Raw genomic sequence first — 22130 nt, forward strand, 5'->3', positions numbered from 1 at the left:
TTTTGATAATCATTCTGAATCTGATCTCTTACAAAATTCCTTCACAAAATGCTATTATTTTAGTTTTTTTGCTAACAAAATCGTATTTTAAAGAAAATACTCATATTTAAGAGTTTATAAGCAGATAAAAAATATAGAAAGGATGAAATGTTTGTAAATTTTTGGTTAGAAAGCAGAAGGTCTGTTTTTTCATTTGATATATTTGTATTTGTATTGTTTATATATTTTTAAAAGAAAAATTTCCTAGAAGGCATTTTGTGAAACTTTTGTGAAAATTACAAAAAAATGCTGGCAGGCAACTTTTCAAAAAATGGCTGGTGTGAAATCAGTTAAGCTATAAGACAGCCTGCATTTAAATAAAAATGAAAAAAAAAACTTTTGTTTTCCAAACCTTCAAAATCAATCATTAAAAATTTTTCCCATTTTCCCATTTTTTTTTTCAGATATGGGCGTATAAACACATGTCAAAGGCTGCTGGAGACCCTCACAGACTCCAAAATGCTGAATGAAGCAGATGACAAGGGTCTGACCCCCCTCCATCTTGCTTCAAAGGGAGGACACGCTCAGGTTGTGGATCTGCTGCTCAGGAGGGGAGCTCTCTTCCAAAGGTCAGACGGGAAAAGCGATCGGGTGATTCTCCCAAAAGTAGACTTATTAGGTGTCATGAAGCATTTTGAGTAAATGCAAAGCAAGAGTATCAAAATAAGAAGCATACATTTACAAACATTTCTTCACGTAATACAAGCCAATTTTGTTGGTTTTTCCACATTTAAGGGGAACATTTTCATTACCGCAACGTGCATGTCCATGACTGGATTTGGGTTCTTTGACATGGAAATATTTATTATTAAAAAATTAAAAAAATGTAAAGCTTTAAGTGCATGTTATACTATAAACATTTAAAGTAAAGAAACATGTAATAATAAGACAATAATAAGGAATATAAATGTGTCCAAGACCAATTTTCTCATCCTCCGCAACATTTTGTCATAGTACCTAGCATAGACTGTAAAAAAAGATGGATGACGCCTGTTCGCTCTCTTCCATTGGTGAAAAGTGAAGCCGCCAGTGTCCCGATATGGCGCTGACATCTTGGGTCTTGAGTCTGCGCAGTAGCGTTTTCGGGACCAGTCATGCGCAGTAGTGAGCAGGAAGTGAAGCCGCGAAATCAAGACCCCGCCCTCGCTCTCGCAGAATGCGCATATCACACGATATCACAGCTGTCAATCATGACGTGACACCACCGTTTTTATATCATTAATTAACTAACTAAACACAAACTTATTTTAAAAACAAACATTTGAATGCACATCAGCGTGATGATAACTACAGTAAATGACAGAAACCAGCTTCGGAAAAAAGATAATTGAAGTGTAATTAAATTTTTTATTTGGTCTCAAGTCCCATTGAATAACATGGGGAGGCGGGGTTTATGACCTATACTGGGACCAGTCACTGGGGGGCGATCGAGACGTTTTGGCTTCACTTTGCAGGGCTTGTGCGGCACGCTTGGTACCTAGATAACTTTTTAGTTCTCGTTACTGAAACATGAGTTTGTAAATGCATATATTTTAATGTAATATCATGTTGCAGTAATGATAATTTTTGATAATGATTATCTAAAAAATTCAAATAATTCTATAGAAAATATTTTTTTAATTCTCTAAAAATAATGTTTATAGTAAGTTCAGACCTTAATCTTATATGTGAAAAAAAAATGGTTTCAAGGGCTTTTTAAAAAAATCTGATGCTGGACACCTTCTTGTGAGAATCAGGGTTACCTTTTACAAAACAGGATTTGTTTGAAAATGCAAAAAAAATGCACACTTTACTTTAAGATAACAGTTTCGTTGTATGGTTTGCTTCACAGTATTATGTTGCAATCTCAAAACCTATGATGATGTAAACTAACAGGGAATGTACAATATGTTCATATGTGGTGTGTTCATTGTGACGTATGTTTTAATCTCTAGCGATTATAAAGGCTGGTCTTGTTTACATCACGCCGCAGCTGAGGGATACACACAGACAATGAAAATTCTTCTAGCAGCCAACCTTAAACTGGTGGATATGACGAATGAAGAAGGGGTAGGTTATAAAAATCCTAAATCGCTGTGGGCTAAAGAACAGAAGATGTATGAGGCAAACAATCGGTGGGAAGAAAATAACAAAATTCCCCCAAAAACCTTAACATATCCTTTAACAGGACACAGCCTTGCACGTTGCTGCCAAAGCAGGTCATGTAGGGGCAGTCAAGATGTTATTGGACAGAGGAGCTGAAATCACCCTCAACAACGCAGACAGCTCTTTCTTGCATGAGGCTGTACGCAATGAGAGAAAAGATGTAGTGAATGCCACCATTGAACATGAGAGGTAAGGAAACATCATTCCTGTTGCATGCTTTGAGCTTTTGGTCCCCCTACTACTTTAAAATTACTTTAACTGGTTTTTCTATAACTATATTTCATTTCAGGTGTTCTGAGGCTATGCTGACATTTAATACAGGAACACAAGTATCCCGCTGTGTTGTAATAGACATTGTGGAGTTTCTCCCAGAGTCTTTCAAGGTCTGTCTATTTAACACATTAAAATCTGTCGACTACTGATAAGATCCTGTGAACTGAAGCCCCTTTCCTCTGTACAGCATCTTCTGGATCTGTGCACGAAGGAATCAGACCATGATGCCAACAGTCCAGACTACCATGTAAGCCATTCACTAAAGTTAAACTTTAATAATACCGTAGAAGCTATATTAAAGTCTAACCTTCTTTGAATGCTATTGGCAGATGACGTATGATTTCCGGTGGCTTCAGGCACCCTTACAGTGGAAGAAGGTTGCTGAAACAGATAAAACTATGAAATTCCTTCCACTTGAAGCTCTGAATGTAAGCTCCTGCAATCCTCCTAAAGCTGCTGAAAATGCATGATCACTTCTCTTTGGCCTTCTGGTTGTCTTTCATAGGAGATTTATTTAAAAGCACTGACATGTAGGTTAAGCATAATATTTATGTGCGCTTTGTAATGGATGCCAGTGGCAACTCAGGTTAAAATGATGGGTGTCAGTAGTTTATCACTGTCAAAGGATGCTTGTACATTGGCTTTTAAAAACAGCGGTGCTGATAAATAGTCAACAGCCTATTTCCATACAGCTTACTGCTTATACCAGCATTCTGATGAGTGTGAAGTATGGCTTTTTATAAGAGTTGTGCCAACTTTTCACTTTAAATTCCACAAACTTTATTAACATTCTTAGTAAAGCCTGTATGGTAATGTAATTAAGTGGGCTATTGACACAAAATTTCCACCAGATGTAGCCATCAATCCAAAAATTGAATTCATACAAAGAAATTAGTTAATTATTTAAGTATACAAGTTGAGTCATAATAAATAAAGTGAAATGACACAGAGCATAAGTATTGAACACATACTTTGTAGAAAAGCCTTTGTTGGTGATTGATGCTTCTAGACGCCTCTTGTATGGAGAGACCAGTCGTCTGCATTGCTCAGGAGTCATTCTGGCCCATTCTTCCACACAAATGATCTTTAAATCTTGAAGGTTCCTTGGGCCTCTTTTATGAACTTTGATCTTCAGTTCTTTCCATAGATTTTCTATGGGATTCAAGTCAGGTGATTGACTGGGCCACTGATTTTCTTTCTTTGAAACCACTTCATTGTTTCCTTGGCCTTGTGTTTGGGATCATTGTCTTGCTGAAATATCCACCCTCTATTCATTTTCAGCTTTCTGGTAGATGGCAGTAGATTTTTATCCAGAATGTCCCAGTACATTTCTCCATTCATCCTGCCTTCAATAATATGAAGTCTGCCAGTACCCCTTGCTGAAAAGCACCCCCAAACCATGATGCTTCCACCCCCAAATTTAACTGTTGATATGGTGTTCTTGGGGGGTGCTAGTTCTTCTCCAAACATGGTGTGTGGAATGACTGCCAAAAAGTTCAATTTTGCTTTCATCTGACCATACTATAGTCTGCGAATAATCCACAGGCTTCTCCAAATGCACTTCGCAAACTTTAACCGAGCCTCAACATGCTTTTGGTTTAACAATGGAGTCTTGCTTGGTGAGCGTGCATGGATGCCAGGGCGGTTCAGTGCATGGCTTATAGTTTTCTTTGAAACAACAGTACCTGCTGATGCAAGGTCTTCCTGAAGTTCTTCCCAAGTGGTTCTTGGCTCTTGGAAAACTCTCCTGATTATTCTTTGGACTCCTCAAACAGGGATCTTATGTGGAGCACCTGATTGTGGCTGGTTTATGGTGTAGTGATGCTCTTTCCATTTCCGGATAATGGCTCCCACAGTGCTCACAGGAACATTCAGCAATCTGGAAATGCGCCTATAACCATTCCCATCAAAATGCTTTTCAACGATAGGATTACGAAGATCTTGAGAGAGTTCGTCTCGGTTACTATCGTAACCTCGGTTCCCTGAGAAACGGGAACGAGACATTGCGTCAGTAGCTGACGCTATGGGAGAGGTCCTCCTCTCTTCCGATTCTGAAGCTTTTTTATAGAACAACGCCAGTGTACTGGCTAATGCCTGTCATGACGACGTATAGAGGCGTGGCTTTCGCCGCTATATAACGACCGTCTCTAAGGCATATCGACAGATCATTTCGACTGAACAACAGAAGAGCTGATCTGAGCAGTGACACGGCAGCTTACGCAATGTCTCGTTCCCGTTTCTCAGGGAACCGAGGTTACGATAGTAACCGAGACGTTCCCTTTCGAGAACGGTCTCTCGACATTGCGTCAGTAGCTGACGCTATGGGAGACTGTATAGAACCGCGCCGTGAGAACAGCAAAGAGCAGCCCCAGTGGAGTTTACTCAAACCCATGCACCACAGCGCTTAGCAGTAGCACATAACACAGTCCTAGCCCAGTCGGCGTAAGCCCAGTCGGCGTGAAAAAGACTGGATGCCTCTAGGGACCCAATCAGAAACTCGCCCTGACCCAGGGCAGAGTACATACAGACACAGCCAGCATAAAGATCTTATCGCTGCACTACCCAGGGCAGCAGATAAGCACAATGCAACAAAAGACCAAACGGTCAGGCTTAGCACAACGCAAGCTATAGCAAGCATACCTGCATTCGGCATCTGCTGGCGTAGCATAAGATGCACATCAGGATAGCTAGTGCGAAAGAAACGAAGATGAAGTGAATACAGCTCCATACCTCGACATCAGCAGTAACACAGTAGTACTGGCAACATGCGGTACACACTGTGAATACACATTAACCACGCGACTGCTGACACACACCACAACCTGAGACCGGAGGCGACGTGTCGCCCTCCCTCAGCACCCAATCAAGCAGCTGACTGCAAGATGGGGCGAGAGTAACTCACCGAGAGAGCTCGGAAAGCCCCAGCAAATGCATCCACATCCAAAGCAATATCCTCTATTTACAAAGAGTCTGCTCCAAACACTGCCGCTGTGGCACAAAGAGCTGCTCAGACTGCCGTGTCGGGGTCGAGCACTCAGATGAACATATAAAGCCTAGCCGGGCATAGCTCATTTAGAGCCATAATAGAAGGCAGATTTTAACCGGCTGCGCTCTAACAGCGCTGCGGTTGGATTGAGGCACCTAATCCCTAACTGGTAAACATAAGGGGAGCGAGGTGACCGCTTCACTCACTTAATTCTAATACCCGATGGTGCCCAGCCACTGCGTGCCCAGAGGCATTGTGCAAAACGCCACAGGAGCAGTGGCAAAACCCTCGAGGTAGATAGCCTGTATCGCGGCCAACTACCCGCTGTTGTAAAGGTAGAACACTCGACACGGAACACCGTACCGGGTCATATGCATTCACTTCACACCCTTATGTGTACAGCATAAGAGGGGTGCTGAGTAGAAAGGGCTCGCGACTCTCGTATGCGTCTCAAAGCACAACACGACCGAGTCTAAACCATCACATAACACCCCCACAAACAGAGTGTACAGCGTGCTGGAGTGCCCTTACAGAACCGCAGCTGATTCGGTCAGCCCGGGGACCTGAATAACTGATCCTCTCACCAGTTCCGCGCTTACCGGCAGCAGAACCCAACTGGGGCACACAACTGCTGGCGCTTGGCCAAGCATAATGTGTTCCCTACGGGAGTGCAACTGGAAGAAGCACAAAGAGGTATTCTCTCCTTGTTGTGCACAGATCCAGTAAGCCCGAACCAAACTCAAATCAGCTTACACCCTCAGCCACATCCGTGCCGCATCTGTGGCGGGCGGGACATGAGATACCAAATGGGGAGCAGATAGGCGAGCGGCTCCCAACACCTGACCACTTAACAGTGTCAAAGGGGGGTCAGGGCAACATGAGGCATACTAGGGGCGTCTGCCGCCAGCACAATAGTGCCCCGGGTGGAACAGCTCAGAGCAAACACACAACTAGTGCGCGCTCCTGAGAGAGACGGGTTCGCATCGAGCCCGAGTCCGAACCACAACCAAGCACACAACATATAGCTGGCGTGCAGACTGTCCTCCTATGCCCACACACACAGAGAAAACCACTCAAGAAAAAGAGTGCTCCTGCAGCCGGTCGGCAATATCTAGGAGTATGAAGCACAGCTGCCCACTCTTAAATGAGAAAGCGCCGCAGCCAGTGAACATGTGCGTCCAAACAATACCATCATGAAGCACCACCATAAGTGCACTAAACCGTGTACTTAGGGCTTCGATCCCAACGGAACCATCGCCCTAGGCCGAGATAGTAGCAGCTATACAAGCCGCTCTAACCCACTAGTCAGGCACGTACTCCGATGCACAGTCACAATTGCTGGACCAGGTACCGGCGCACTGCACCGAAATTGTGACGTGACCACGCCAACTTGGGTGGTCTGACGTCAAATTAACACAGAATCCCGAAAAAAGTAAAAGGATTCAGCCAAAGCCATACGGCTAGGAAAAAAGGGGGTAAACACTGCCGAATGATCGGAGTGTTGGGCCCCATAAGAACATGTCTAGCAATGGCTCGCCGCACGCATGCGGGTGCCCATTACATGCTGTCCGCTATATAAGAACCCACCGCTAAACACACGCATGTGGGGTGGGTCAGGGATGCTACGAACCCATGGCAGACTGAGCGAGGCATGTATGTGCCTGTAGCTACGGCTGAACCACAGAGGTTTATATGTCGGGCACGACCAGTCAAACCTGCCACGGCACACCACTTGGGAAGGCTGGATGCAGGATACAAACGTGGAAAGATTAGATTCCACGCATATAGGGACACTTAGCAACAGCTTGCCGCGCACACGCAGGGTGCCAGTTGCACACTGTGTTTGGGAAACTATGCTGCTGTGTAACGCAGGAGTGTGGGCAGAACGTCACCGTAGTGCAGGGACGTTATGAACTCCTGAACTGCACTGCACAGTGCGCAACGCGGACGTGCATGAACAATGTAGCGGAGCGATCCGCTATTGGGCACAGGATATGTGCTGTAGATACACAGAACTGTAGAAAGAGCCAGGGTCTGCAGCCGCTCGCTGTTGGACACAGCTGGATACAGAACTCAGCGGAAAGAGAGACATATTCTCATATACTGAAACACAAAGTAATGGCCAGTTACATACTGTGGAAAACCAAGTGGGTCTGCAGCAGCTCGGCGCTTGGACTGAGCTGTGCGCAAAACCCGAGCAGAAAGGAGTGACATCTCCTTATGCACTGAATACGTAGTAACGGCTCGCCGCGCGTGCGCCGGGTGCCAGTTACATACTGCGTGCTGTGAACTTGGATTACTTAACTGAAAAGCACAGAGCGTAGCACCGCTGTGTATTAACAGAGAAGTGAGCGAACACTGTTGCACACAGGCTTACGTGTATTGACACACATAGCCCGTGCATAAATGAGTGTAATCTTCTTATGCACTGAAACACATTTAAAGGGCTCGCCGCGCGTGCGCCGGGAGCCCGTTTCATATTGTGTGCTGTGAACTTGAATTACTTAACTGAAATGCACAGAGCGTAGCACCGCTGTGTATTAACAGAGAAGTGAGTGAACACTGTTGCGCACAGGCTTACGTGTATTGATATACAGAGCCCATGCACAAATGAGTGTAATCTCCTTATGCACTGAAACACATATAAACGGCTCGCCGCGCATGCGCCGGGAGCCCGTTACATATTGTGTGCTGTGAACTAGCCGTGAGGAATGCAGGGCAGAACGTCACCGGCTGTACAGTGACGCTGTGAACTCCCAAATTGTACTGCACAGTGCACAACGTGGACGTGCATGACAAAGTAGCGGAGTAATCTTCCGTAGGGCGTATGCATACGTGTTTAGGTACAGTGTAAAACCATAACCACAAATAATCATGGCTATGACACCATTGTTTCAAACACCCATGGGTAGTATAGTAATTATGGCTTGGTGATATTAATCAATACACCATAAGACCATGAATACACTTTACTACAATTTCATAGGGGTAGGGTCTGCAGCCGTACGCTGCTTGACGGGACAGACCCAGCACTCGGAAAAAGGAGAGACATCTCCTTTAACACAGAAACACTTGCAACAGTTGGCACGCGCACGCAGGGTGCCAGTAACGCATGTTTTTGCGGGGTGACCGCTGTATATCACAGGCGCGTGAGGTAAAATATCGCCGAATTACGGGGACATTGTGTACTTCACCTACTTCATGCATTCTGCACCGACGTGCAATACATGGCAGCAACCCGCTGCTGCACAGCTGGGGCATAACGCTTTAAAAATATGCATCCGTATCAGCTCGTACTAACTAGACAGAGCGAGGAGAGAGAATATCTCTCTCCTCGATGCAAGACTACATAACAGTTACCCCCTTCGTTATGTAGCCCGTGTGACGGGCATATTTGCGAGTAGGGTTTAATGTTATGTATTAAACATCGGAAAGGATCGCTACGCTGGGCGAGGGATCCCACTCGATATAATTTGCCTTTTTTCTCTCCGTAGCGCGTGTGTAACGGGCACAACGAGAGCGAGGCCGGGCGCTATGCGCTGTGTTTGTCCGCAGGGGGTTATAAGTCGTATATATTATACATATTGGTTCCCCACGTACACATAGTGAACTGAATAAATGCTGCTTGAATCTACGACGGTCCGCTGTGTTTCAGCGGCCATCAGACGCAACACATCAGAGCCCAACAGCCAACACGAATTCCCGTCGTCACCCGGAACAGCCAGGGGGACGCGAAGAATTCCAGAGCATTGCTGCTGCATGAACCACACACGCTGAGGGCAATGTTCACTCTCTATTCACGCTGTTTCGTAGCTGATAGCCAAGTTGCAAGCAGACCCCTCACCGTATTACGTCACGCTCGACGGCATACGTAGCCTGAGCGCGCGCAAGGAAAGCATGTGCTTCGCAAGGCAAACCGCTATAAACAGGCTCATTTTTGTCCGAAACCCGTGAGAATCGGCCAAAGTGCGCTTTATTGTACAAGCAAGACACCAAAAAATGATGCTTACTCTAGTAAATAACAGTGAATAGCAGCGCTTGTACAGGCAAAACGACTTGTGAAAGGGTTTTGCAATGTACAAGGGGGCGCGCGCGCCGTGCTCGTCCACGACAGGCCCCGCTGAAATGAGGTCTGTCATGTCCGAGCAGCGACCGTAGCGCGCAGGGAAGCGGCCAAAGCACGCTGTGTTAACATAATACCGAGAAACCCCGGGATTTAGTTTATTGTGAATGTATTGTGCACACTGTGGCATATTCCGCACTGCATATGTGGGGAAGGGATGCTTATGCACGTCGCCGCCCCGCTTCCATAGCCTCGGCTCGGGGGAAGCTTATAGGGCGGGGTGTCTCGCACTGCTCGGTCTGCCCTTCACTGTCTGCAGCTCGTGTGTGACGAGCACATTCAAGAGCGGACTGAGAGCTGTGTGCTGAGACGGGTCGTCGACGCACCAGAGGTTTGGGGGCACTTGGTGTTCTCTCCAGGTTGGCTGCGACCCACCAGCGGCATGCTGGCGGCGGTGGTCCGCGGCCGAGAACACAGTCACGTGCGAAAACCTCCGGCGATTCTCTTCGCTTACCTGTTTTCTCGAGGAGCGAAGCAATATTTCCGCGTAAATGTCAGCCGGAACGCGTATAAGGGACGCGCCTACGTCCGTTACGGGTGCGATATTCAACGGCGACGCTTCAGTATCACGAAGTGAAGAGAAATGATCTGTCGATATGCCTTAGAGACGGTCGTTATATAGCGGCGAAAGCCACGCCTCTATACGTCGTCATGACAGGCATTAGCCAGTACACTGGCGTTGTTCTATAAAAAAGCTTCAGAATCGGAAGAGAGGAGGACCTCTCCCATAGCGTCAGCTACTGACGCAATGTCGAGAGACCGTTCTCGAAAGGGAACTTTGCGTTTACCCATCATAAAGTCTTTCCTGTGTGCCTCCTGGGTAATGAGTAGCCTTTATAGGCCATCAATTAGGACTAAAGCAGCTGATATCAATTATTACTGATGGGGAAAGGCTTTCTCTCTCAATACTGACAGATTTCAGGTGATCTCCTGGCTTTCAATGCCATTTTGCACCTTGTTCTCTTCATGTGTTCAATACTTATTCCCTGTGTCATTTCACTTTATTTATTATGACTCAACTTGTATACTTAAATGTTCTGATTTCTTTGTATAAATTCAATATTTGGCTTGATAACTACATCTGGTGGAAATTTTGTGGCAATAGCCCACTTAGAAATCACCTTACTGATAAAATACTTATTTTCCCCACTGTATGTGTTCGGTGTGTCATGTAAACTTATGCGCGTCATGCGTCATGTCAAAATACGAGCCTGCTGCAGACTATTCAAAGGAGTTCATGATGAAAGAGACACTCGCTTTGCCACACAGCGACCATACACAAACTAAGTTGCTTGTCAGATTTCCCTGCAAGCAGCCGTATTTCTTAAAAAAAAGGTGTTTTTTTAAAAAATAAGCCCAAAGTTGTGTATTATTAGCAAATTTGGCAACTATGATGTGTACTGAATCTAGGCATTGCGCCAGCACTCCCATGTGACGACTTGCCCCGGTCTCCTTATTAAATACATTGCATTCTTAAATATATTCTTAAACACTTTTACAAAGTCTTGATTAATTGCTTTCTAAAATGGTGTGAAAATGATTCATCACGATTCTTGTCCCCGTAGGCCATGGTGCAGTACAACCGACTGGAGCTTCTGACTCACCCCGTGAGCCAAAAATACCTGGAGATGAAGTGGTACGTTAAAGAAGCCACTGCATATTACTCTGTGCATCTATTGAAACTGTAGAGTCGGTGGAGATCACTTTAAACAGTTAAACTGGCTGAAATTGTGTTATGTATTTATTTTGACAGGAAGGCGTATGGAAGCAAGGTTCATTTGCTCAACCTGGCTATATACCTATTTGGCTTGTTGCCCCTCACGTACCTCATTCTTAATCTGAGACCGAGCCAGAAGGTTTCAACCAATGCCACCACTATCACCATGGTGCATGTATCTTTCAGCAAGGTAGATAATGTCTATTTAAATAATGTGAGGACGAGATGTGTTCAAAGGGCACAAGAATTTAAGGGAACACAATTTAAAGAGCTCAGATGCAAAAGATGCTAAACGCCACTTCCTTAAAAAATGAGATAAATATATAAAACAAATGCTCTCGGGACGTATTATACATTCATCAAATACTTTCGCTTTAAATCTGCTTAATATTGGCCTTAAATTGCACTATGAAAAATCATATTACCCTTTATTAAGACACTGTAAATATTTGTTGGTATGCATTTGGTGTTGGACAGTTTACCCAGCAGCTGTCTTCTAAAGGTGATACTACACTTAAATAGTGCCAAAATGCATGTCAGATGTTACTTTAAGCACACTGATGCTGTCATATAGACGGTTTCAGCAGTAACAACATAAACAAGCGGCTGTCGCGGTCCGCACGTAACTTCCGGTAAACTCCGCTAATGATAAATAACCACAAAGTACTTAAAATGTAGTTTATTTATATAACAAGCAAAAAAAAAAAAAAAAACATAGATTACCTAGGAATCCAAAACATTTGTTATTTTCAACGAGACATTTGTTCAAGAGATCAGTATAGCAACTTGTCATACCATAAAAAAAACGAAACCGGAAGTAACGTTCGGATCCAGACGTGTATCACGTGCGTCCGATGAAACCGTCTATATGCCAATATCCGTCTCAGGTTGTATTTGTCACTATGTTGTGCCGGCCGGGTCACACTGACCCATAGTTCTTGTTTCAATGTTGGCCTGATCTGTATTGCATTGACAGGTTAATTATACACGCTATCATTCAAAATGGCCTTCATGATCGTCCTCATGCATTCACCTGGTTATAACCTTGCACTTACGCCATTATTTAATTTAGTGAGTGTCATTATAAACTGAGTAACGTTCGTTAGATTCCCGTTCATCCATTACTTCAAGGTTATAAAGTCCATAAACTGAAGAACAGTATGACTAATCATGTATGAATATTACTATTTATCTTTCCAACAGTGACATGGCGTCGGTGCCGACATTAATGTTATTAGATTTTGCGTTTGAGGAATGAACAAACCATTTATCAGTTTAATAAAAAAGAAAATATATGAAGAGCTCAGATGCAAAACTCTTGAAGTGCATATGACATGTTTTTTTTTGTAAATGAGCATTTTTTATTAGATTCTTCATGGATTTTGGCAACGAATCGGTATTTCTGAATGGCCTGAGGCTTTGTTTTAAAACTTTGTCTTACACGCACCCACCTCTATGGGAATTACTGTCATTAACTAATACTAAAATTCAGTTAGAAGTATACAGTGGGTTGCTACTTTGTTACTTACTTTTGAATACTGTATGTGATACTATATGTCAGTGTATATTAACTCTCCCTCTCTCTCTCTCTCTCTGTCTCTCTCTCTCTCTCTCTCTCCCTTTCTTCCTCCAGCAAAAATATTTAACCTCAGTATGTATAATCATGGTGCTTGTCATGAACCTGTATGCCATTTGCAAAGAGCTGGTGCAGTTGGCTCAGCAGGTAAAATTCATGTCATCACTACCCATGATGCATCACAAAAAACATTCAGGGACTCTCGGTGGAGTGCAATCAAAGCTCACCAATCATAAATGACATAATGCACATTTCATCTACCTGCAATGGATTAAAGATGCACTGATCTTTGCCTCTAAGGATTTATTTATGCTATACATGCAGCTCCGTATGCCTTACAGCCCAGTAATTTACTTATCAAAACATCACTCAGTTTTTGCATGCATTGTTCTGTGCTTTTGCCGCTGGGTAGGGTATTCAAATTGCGCTATGTTTGGAATCTGAAGGTGACTTGATTTAACCCCTTCTGTCTTTCACATTGAAGCGAATAAATTACTTCACGGACTATTCTAACCCTGCTGACTGGACTTCCGCCATAAGCTCTTTGGTCTTTGTTATTCCCATGTGCTTCACTGTACAAAATCCATGGCAATGGGAAGCTGGAGCCGTGGCTATTCTGACCTCATGGGTCAGCTTTCTACTCTACTTCCAAAGGTACATTTTGTAGCCTTTTGGCTTTCAGTTATCTCCTGTTAGTGAATACATATTAAGAGTCTTTCTTTTGAGGGGGAATTAACATAACAGTTGTTCCACTTTTGAGCGTAATTTTGCATTTATGTAAAAACAAGCAGACTCCTAGCATTTTTAAGAACTCTTTCTGGGGTTTGTATTGCAGTGCTGTATGGTCCCAGTAAAGTTTGTCAGATCATGGTATAGTGGTGTGTTAGAACCAACGCTATCTCATTTTACGAGGTGGCTAATTCGTATTAATTTGTACGACCACATTCATATGTTTTTGTGTACAGTTTGCTTTCTCCCCTTTGACATCGGGGTTAGGGGCAAATGTTAAGAGCTGGAAAATGAGCATATTTTAAAAAACGTGGAGTGTCCCTTTAAGATATGTACGAATTCTGCATGTTGCATGATGGTGAATTGGACTGTATTGCAGATTTTCCTGCATAATTATTGTAGAAATTCCTTGAAATTACAATTAATTTAAACTTTCTTGACTAGTAAGGAGTTGCTAAAAAATTATAAAAATAAAGTTGAAATAACTTATTTAGCTAATTCGACTTAATTTTTTATAATTTATAGCAAGAAAAATATCTAAAAATTCATAAATCGAAACCTGCGTGCACACCACCAGCGACTAGCAATGGCGGATTGTCGTGATCCCATTCATTTTAATGGAAGCTTGTCGATTTCTGGTGACACAAACGACAGCGACTGTCGGTGACAGGAAGTGGGCATGTCCAGCTACACGACGTTAAGTTAAGAACAGTTTAACTTTATTCAAAAGACGAGCGATTTCGGGAGCAACAACCAATGAGAAAGAAGCAGTGGAATTCGCATCATTCGTTTTTCGTCATTTATTGAGAGGACAGTTACTTGTTGGTTTATAGTTGTTACTAGAACAACCGGAATTAATAACTACCTCATTGAAAGAGATCAGCAACAACAGTGACAAGTCGCCGGTGGTGTGCACGCAACTGACTGATTCTGAACACAGAAGACGTATCCAACTTAATTCACTGTTTGATCTCTTTCCACCCCAGGTTTGAGCGAATAGGAATTTATGTGGTCATGTTTGGCGGGATCATTAGGACCCTGGTGTGCACCTTGGTTCTCTTTATGTTCCTCCTGCTGGCATTCGGCTTGTCCTTCTACGCTTTGATGCTTCACCGCGTACGTCCAAAAGATCATATCAACTCAGCACGACAGACGCATCAAGCCCTGGCAAATCATTACGGTTCGATAATGATGTTTCTTTTCTTTCAACAGGATGAGTTTAGCTCCTTCAGCCTGTCTCTTGCCCAGACGTTTGTAATGACAGTGGGAGAACTGAACTACCAGAGCACATTTCTGGATGCTTATAAAAACGAGAATATGGCGTTTCCTGGGACCACCTATTTAGTCTTTGTGCTTTTTGTTCTTCTGATGCCGATTCTCCTCATGAACCTAATGGTAGGACTGGAACACCGAAAGGCAGCCATTATTGTTAATGATAGCCGCAGTTTGTTGGGAAGTATTAAGCTTTTTTGTCTCAATCATACTGCAGATTGGTTTGGCGGTGGGAGACATTGCGGAGGTACAGAGAAATGCAGAATTAAAAAGGATAGCCATGCAGGTGAGCAGATTGCTTTGCTTTGATCGCCTCTAATTGATGTATGTTTTCAGTGATATTTCGCTGAATTCTTTTCCAATAATCTATGAAGATGAAAGACCTAATGTTAGTTTCCAAATTTTGCGGGCGCACTGCTAAAGAAACATAAAGTTAACTTGCTTAATCAGAGTTTACTGTTAAGGGAGTGTCTTGCGTGTATTTGCGTCTCTTTTATCATAAACAGTTTTGACGCGTGTGCAGCAGGCACTTATTTTGACAAAACACGTGATGCACACAGGATCTCTCAAAGTGCAGAACACATATTTTGGAAAAAGAAACCACACACACGACACTCCGAACACTTATTTTGAATTAATAAGTGGATGAGCGGTCACGAGCCGCCACTGACACAAAACAATGTGTAAAAAATGAAAACATTAGAGTTTAGAATTCACACAATGAGAACGACATAAAATATTGTGCTGTATTCTGTAAAGGACAACACTAATTCAAGATACTCAATACAGATTGAACTTCACACAACCCTAGAAGAGAAGCTGCCATACTGGTTCCTAAAGCGAGTGGACAAACCCACCATCACTATCTATCCCAATCAATGCAAGGTTTGTCTGTAAAAAATATAAAAATTATCTGCCTATTTGTAATACTTGCACATCATTCTGTACATGAATATACACATGAAATTTAAATAAATATTAATTGACGACCAATTGTACAGAAAGTCTTGATGCAGGCCTTGGTCGATGGCGAAATCCAAAACACAGTTCGCACCCGTTTGAACCTTCACTCAGGTCAGAGAGGACCTCTGGAGAGAGAGCTGCACAAACAGAAGAACAGGTGAAACCTCCACTGATGTTTTGGTTTTACTCAGCTAGATTTCAAAATTGAGCTTTGGGGAAACTTGTGTAGTTTACTGTATAGGCTACTTAGTAAAACAGTAACAATAAATAAGTAGCCTACAGATACTCTTAAAGGGATAGTTCGGCCAAAAATGATATTAAACCCATGATTTACTCACCCCCAGGCCGTTCGAGATGCATATGTCCATCATTTTTTCAGATGAACACATTTTCCGTTATTTTAGAAAAAACTCAAATGTGAAGTTATGGGGTCCACGTCCTTCAAGTCCAAAAATTTGCGTCCATCCTTCACAAAATAAATCCAAACGGCTCCACGATGATAAACAAAGGTCTTCTGAGGGTAATCTGCGCTGTTTCGTTGTAGAAATATCCACATTTAAAACTTTATAAACGAAAATAACTTGCTTCCGGTAATGCCGCTTGATGAGCTTACGCAGCTTACAGAGGTTACTCTGCTGCTGCTCTGTGCCCCCGCCCTCCGAATTTGTCATACGTCACTAAGAAAAGTGCGTACACTGCGCTAATACTCTCTCCTGAATATAGAGGAGTCTAGGATGGCGGCGCGACCGGAAGCTAGTTATTTTCGTTTATAAAGTTTTAAATAGATATTTCTACAACAACACCATGCGGATTACCCTCAGAAGGCCTTTGTTTATCATCCTGGAGCTGTTTGGATTCTTTGGGGAAGGATAAATGCACTTTTTTTGTACTTGAAGGACGTGGACCCCGTAACTTTACTGTTTAGCAGCTGAAAGATATAAGACATTTTCTAAAATAACTAAAAATGTGTTAGTCTGAAAAACAATGGACACATGCATCTCGGACGGCTTCGGGGTGAGTAAATCTTGGGTTTAATATCATTTTTGGCTGAACTATCCCTTTAAAAATAAAGGTGCTTCATGATGCCATAGAAGAAGCTTTTTTGTCTAAACTGTTCTTTTAAGCACATTTAACATATGAAGCACCTTTCTCTTTCACAAAAGATTATTTAAGGTGAAAAAATCCTTTAGATTTGTATCAAAGTAAGAAATGTATGAAAGAAATGATTCTTTGAAGAACTAAAGACTAAAAAAGCTTTGAAGTATCTTTATGAGTGTAGGTGAGAATGAGGATGGTGTACTTTATTTAGACTTGTGGTTGAGCGGCCTCTAGTGTTCATTGACAATAATACACTATTAACAGTAATATTATACTGTAACTATACATATACAGCCCTGGAAAAAATGAGACCACTCCAAAACTATTTTCAGTTTTTCCAAATTGACTATTTATAGGGTATATGTTTATGTAAAATGCTTATTTTTGTTTCAACTAATGAATATTTCTCTTACATTCCAAATAAAAAATATTGTTTATATTTGCAGAAAAGGAAACATGCTGGTCAAAATAACAAAAACAATGCAACGTTTTCAGACCTTAAATACTGCAAAGAAAAAAATTCTTATTCACTTTTAAACAACACAATACTAATGTTTTATGTATAAAGTTAAAAAAATTATTTGTTGTTATAACCCTGATTTTAGGGTTTTTTAACACAGCATGATTTTATGGCAAGTCGTGTTATATTCACAAAAAATTTGATTAATTAATTTTTGTCTATGGCACGAAAGTCAGCTTTTTTCGTGCCTTGAGCACAAATGTCTTTTTTGTGTCACTCAGCACGAATTTCTATAAATAGTTTTTCATATATGTGGCACGACTTTCTTTATCGTGTCATTTCATGTATTGTTTTATAATTTTTTTCTAAGTTTAAATCATTGGCGCTTGGAGTTGGGGTTAGATTTGGGGTTTGGGTTAGGATGTACTTTTAATATATAGTTTTTTTTACATTTTTCTTCTGCTTTTAAAACTATTCTCACGTGGAGTTAGGGTTAGAGTTGGGATTTGGGTTAGGATGTCTTAAAATGTGATCCCAACCCAAGCGATAATTGTAAAAAAAAGGGAAAAACAATCTGAAAACAATACATAAAATGACATGAAAAAAAGTCGTGCCACGGACACGAGAAACTAATTATAGAAATTTGTGCGAGTGACACGAAAAAGACATTCGTGCTCAAGGCACAAAAAAGCTGAAATTCGTGCCATGGACACACAGAAAATGTTCACTTTTTCTACTGTAGGAATACCATTAAAATACAGAAAATTTTACCTTTTTCTATTGTAGGCATACCATTAAAATACAGAAAATGTTCACTTTTTCTACTGTAGGCATACTATTAAAATACAAAAAAAGTTTACTTTTCTGCATACCATTAAAATACAAAATTTTTTCACTTTTTCTACTGTAGGCATACCATTAAAACACAGAAAATATTTTGTTTTTTTTTACAGTATAAATGGCATTAAAACACAGTTTTTTCTATGCTTATTACTACAGATACAGAAAGTGTTTGTTTTTTTTACTGTGAAAACACTGTGTATTAAATAAAAAAAGCAATTATTTATTTACGGTAAAAAGTCTGTGTAATGAGCTGCCAGTACTTTTTCCGGTTTTTTACGGAATTTTTTTTTTTACAGTGCATGAATAAATTAATCACATTTCTCGTCACTATAACACGACTTTACGTGAGAGCAGTCTGTTTTAAAACCACATCTTACATGTGTTCCGGCATGCTCTTAGTATTTTACATTGCTGTTAGGTTACTTTGTCACTCCTGAGGAGTGAATTTTTCTGCAGTGGTCTCAATTTTTTTTCAGAGCTGTAGATGGAATCAATTCATACTTAAAAATATTTCAATGAACAATCATTATGGTCTACAAAAAGTTATTGAGATCTCTGGTATGCGCCACATTCATTCTTTTTGTGTCTGAAGGTTAAAAGAAATGGCCAGTGTGTTGGATAAGCAGCATGATCTGCTGAAGTTGATCATACAGAAGATGGAAATCACATCTGAGGCCGATGAATATGACGGCCCTCAGAACCCTCGAGCCCTAAGATATCCATCGTCATCCTCATGCCCGAAGTCAAAGTGGGTACCCCTGATGCAAGCTCTTCGGTTGAAGAAGTGACATCAGAGACAATGATGTCATGCTGTACCAAGGACATCTTTATGTATAAAACAAAAATCATGCAGGAGCATTTTTTATGATCTTTGTATGTTTAGCAGGGTTTTTTCTACTGTTTGATTTCAGTATATCTGTGTGGTTAAGTGCATTTGTGTAGGTCACAATGTAGTTTAATGATAAGACCACTGGGGTCATTTGTTGTATTATATGTAATGCTTGTAATGTGCGTAAGTTACATTTGATGTTTCATATATAGCTTCAGTACTAAAGAAGATGTAGCATGTAGGATTAAAGCATTTGGGAGCCATGTAAAGCATCACACATACAGATTTATTAGTAGTACAGTTAGCATGTGTATTTCATCTGACCCTGTAGGGGAGCACTATAATCCCCCATTTCTGGGGGTCTGTTTCAACTCTCGTTTGAATATCTCTACCACTCCATGATGACATTCCCATAAATGCACTGTTACATAAAACCATCATGTTGATCAGATTGTCCACGGTGATGTCACAGCCTTTAACAAACATAAGTCGTGTTGAAAATAAATGCCAGAATGCTGTAAAAATCTTTTTGATGATTTTGCATGCACATCATGAGATGTAGTAAATTTAATGATGAGGATCACTATAAACAGATGGGATGGATTTGCTTCAGTCTTGGTCACTTTTATGCATTACTAAAATGGATCTATTGCAACTGAGTATGTTTTCTTGACCTGTGATGCTAGTGGAAAACCAATCAAGCAAATGCTTGAGAAAAAAAGCATAAAAAACTATGTCACAGCATAAAGTGTGCAGGCCACCCAGAGTTAAGTCATAATTCTCGGATATTATAGCCTGATCAGCTGTTCTCAGAAGCAGGTTTTGGTGACAAATGCCTTTGAGAGAGACAGAGAGAGAGAAAAATTAACGACAATTCGCATCTGTCATGTGCTCAATGCCTTATAGGAGTTTATTGGGCACAAATACATCACTTCCTCCTCTTAGGGGTATAGGCGGCACTACATTTCTCACAGGCGGTGCCTGGCTCTCATCGAGACTGATCTTAGTCACAGAGTGTTTACATTCACACGGCACTCTTAAGAAATAAAGGTGCTATACAGGGTTATTTGCAACAATACCATAAAAGAAGCATTTCCCCAAAGAACCTTTTATTCAATGGACCATACTGCAAAGGAATTTTTTTTTTGTGCAACAGCAGGTATCTATAAAAGTTATGGGTGCTTTATTAAACCATACAGCCTGACAGAGAACATTTAATAGGAACATTAAAGATCCCATATTTCAAAGTTTTCTAGAGTTGTATTTTAGGTTATGATGTCCTTAAGAATATATATTTGCAGTTTAAGTACCAAAAACAATCTCTATATATCTTTTACAGCTCCTCTTCATGGGCTGTGCTACGAACAGGTCGTTTTAGCCTGTAATAAGTAATATTCACGAGCCTCTCTTCTGATAGGCCTGTTGTTTTATGAGTGATATACCAGTGGCGGCCGCTGACTTCTTTTTTCGAGGTCGCTCGATGCAAAGTTCGTCACAACATGTATGTATGTAGCCCGTCGTGTGTGGTTCCTTTTTTCAAAATATGTGGGCGTCGAGAGATCCTGTGTGCATTACGTGTCTTGTCAAAATAAGTGCCTGCTGCACACGCGTCAAAAGGGTTTATGATAAAAGAGACGCTCGCGTTTGCCAGATACTCGCATAATCTCATGCGTAATCAGACTTTAGTGTTAAGGGAGTGTCTTGCGTGTATTTTGTGAACGTGAGCATCTCTTTTATCAGCGTCTCTTTTATCATAAACCCTTTAGACGCGTGTGCAGCAGGCACTTATTTTGACTCCAAACACGACCCGCCACTGTAAAAAACACAGTTAGTAAACCAAGATACTAGGGCTGTGAATCTTTGGGTAGACAGCGAATCGATTCGATTCACGATTCAAAGGTTTCCAATTCGATTAAAAAAAAATGATTCGATTCGATTAACAATGAAATTTGATACAATTCGATTATTAACGATTCTGTTCTGTAAATTTTAGTATACATCTGCATCTGAGCAAATAAAAAAAATATTTGAGAAATTCATGACCATTTAATAGATTTTCGATAACTTGATTCAGGACTTCAGTTTAATAGCTTAACTTCTTAGGACTCAAAATACATTAAAGCAAGTCAACCAAGAAAAATAATACTACTTCTACATATTTAATGCACCATAAGCTTTTATTGTAAACATTGCATACATTTCCTGAACATATATTATGGATGCACCGAATCCAGATTTTTTGGGTTCTGCCGAATCTTAAACAGTGGATTTGGTATTCGGCCGAACCCAAAAAATCTGGATTCAGAAACCGAATCCTATTCGCATCCTTATTCCATTAACACAGTAAAACACATTAATGAAGTAAACAACGTCCACAGCAGTGTATTTTTCATTTTATTTAATTTTAACTGTAAAAAAAAAGGATAGGCAACATTATGCCAGGATGACAAGTGGGAAAAACTATTTTGACAATTACCATAAGCCTATGCATAATGAAAGCGATGCAGTGTGACACGCTCGCGTCCGTGTATTGTGAACCGCCCCTAATCTCCACGCCAGCACCCGATGTGTATAATATATATATATATATATCTTTTAATTATCAATCGTATTCGTTATATAATCACGATTCATTTGATTTTTAAATATAAAATTGAAACAAACGATTCACGATTCAAAAATCCAGGTTTGAATATCGATGCATCGGCAGGATTTGTAATCGATGCATCGACAAAACGAATGAATCATTACACCCCTACAAGATACAGAAAGACTAAGAGAACTCAACCTCACCGGTTCGTAGTAGTAAGATGCGTGTTACAATCGCATGCGATTTATAGTGCAGCACTATTTAAAATGTGTGAAAAGTTTTATTACGGGTTGTGGATTTGAGGTCTGACCCAATAAAGTAGGGACAGAACATCTTTGATGATTCTTGGAGAAACCGCAATTGAACTGTGCCACATTGACGAAGCAGTCGCTTGTGAAATGTTTAGAACAGATGGCTAAAGTCGAACTAATTGTTGTGGAATAAATGAACATTAAAGGAATAGTTCACACAAAAATTAAAATAATGC

At 41.2% G+C, this 22130-nt stretch overlaps 1 protein-coding gene across 1 annotated transcript in view; it reads left to right on the forward strand.

Annotated features, from left to right (window-relative positions):
• Window positions 1–19665, forward strand: part of trpa1b (transient receptor potential cation channel, subfamily A, member 1b) — a 32582-nt gene extending 12917 nt beyond the window's left edge. Inside the window, exons 12-27 of the mRNA XM_065295031.1 lie at window positions 444–608; window positions 1974–2088; window positions 2207–2373; window positions 2474–2567; window positions 2645–2704; window positions 2787–2885; window positions 11132–11202; window positions 11320–11473; window positions 12917–13006; window positions 13344–13513; window positions 14575–14704; window positions 14801–14983; window positions 15078–15146; window positions 15650–15745; window positions 15862–15980; window positions 18817–19665. Of these exons, the coding sequence (XP_065151103.1) occupies window positions 444–608; window positions 1974–2088; window positions 2207–2373; window positions 2474–2567; window positions 2645–2704; window positions 2787–2885; window positions 11132–11202; window positions 11320–11473; window positions 12917–13006; window positions 13344–13513; window positions 14575–14704; window positions 14801–14983; window positions 15078–15146; window positions 15650–15745; window positions 15862–15980; window positions 18817–19012 (1978 nt within the window). The 3' untranslated portion in view covers window positions 19013–19665. The remainder of the gene's footprint in view (window positions 1–443; window positions 609–1973; window positions 2089–2206; window positions 2374–2473; window positions 2568–2644; window positions 2705–2786; window positions 2886–11131; window positions 11203–11319; window positions 11474–12916; window positions 13007–13343; window positions 13514–14574; window positions 14705–14800; window positions 14984–15077; window positions 15147–15649; window positions 15746–15861; window positions 15981–18816) is intronic.
• Window positions 19666–22130: the final 2465 nt, after the last annotated feature.

This window comes from Paramisgurnus dabryanus, chromosome 22 (assembly GCF_030506205.2).
Source record: "Paramisgurnus dabryanus chromosome 22, PD_genome_1.1, whole genome shotgun sequence".
NCBI lineage: Eukaryota > Metazoa > Chordata > Actinopteri > Cypriniformes > Cobitidae > Paramisgurnus > Paramisgurnus dabryanus.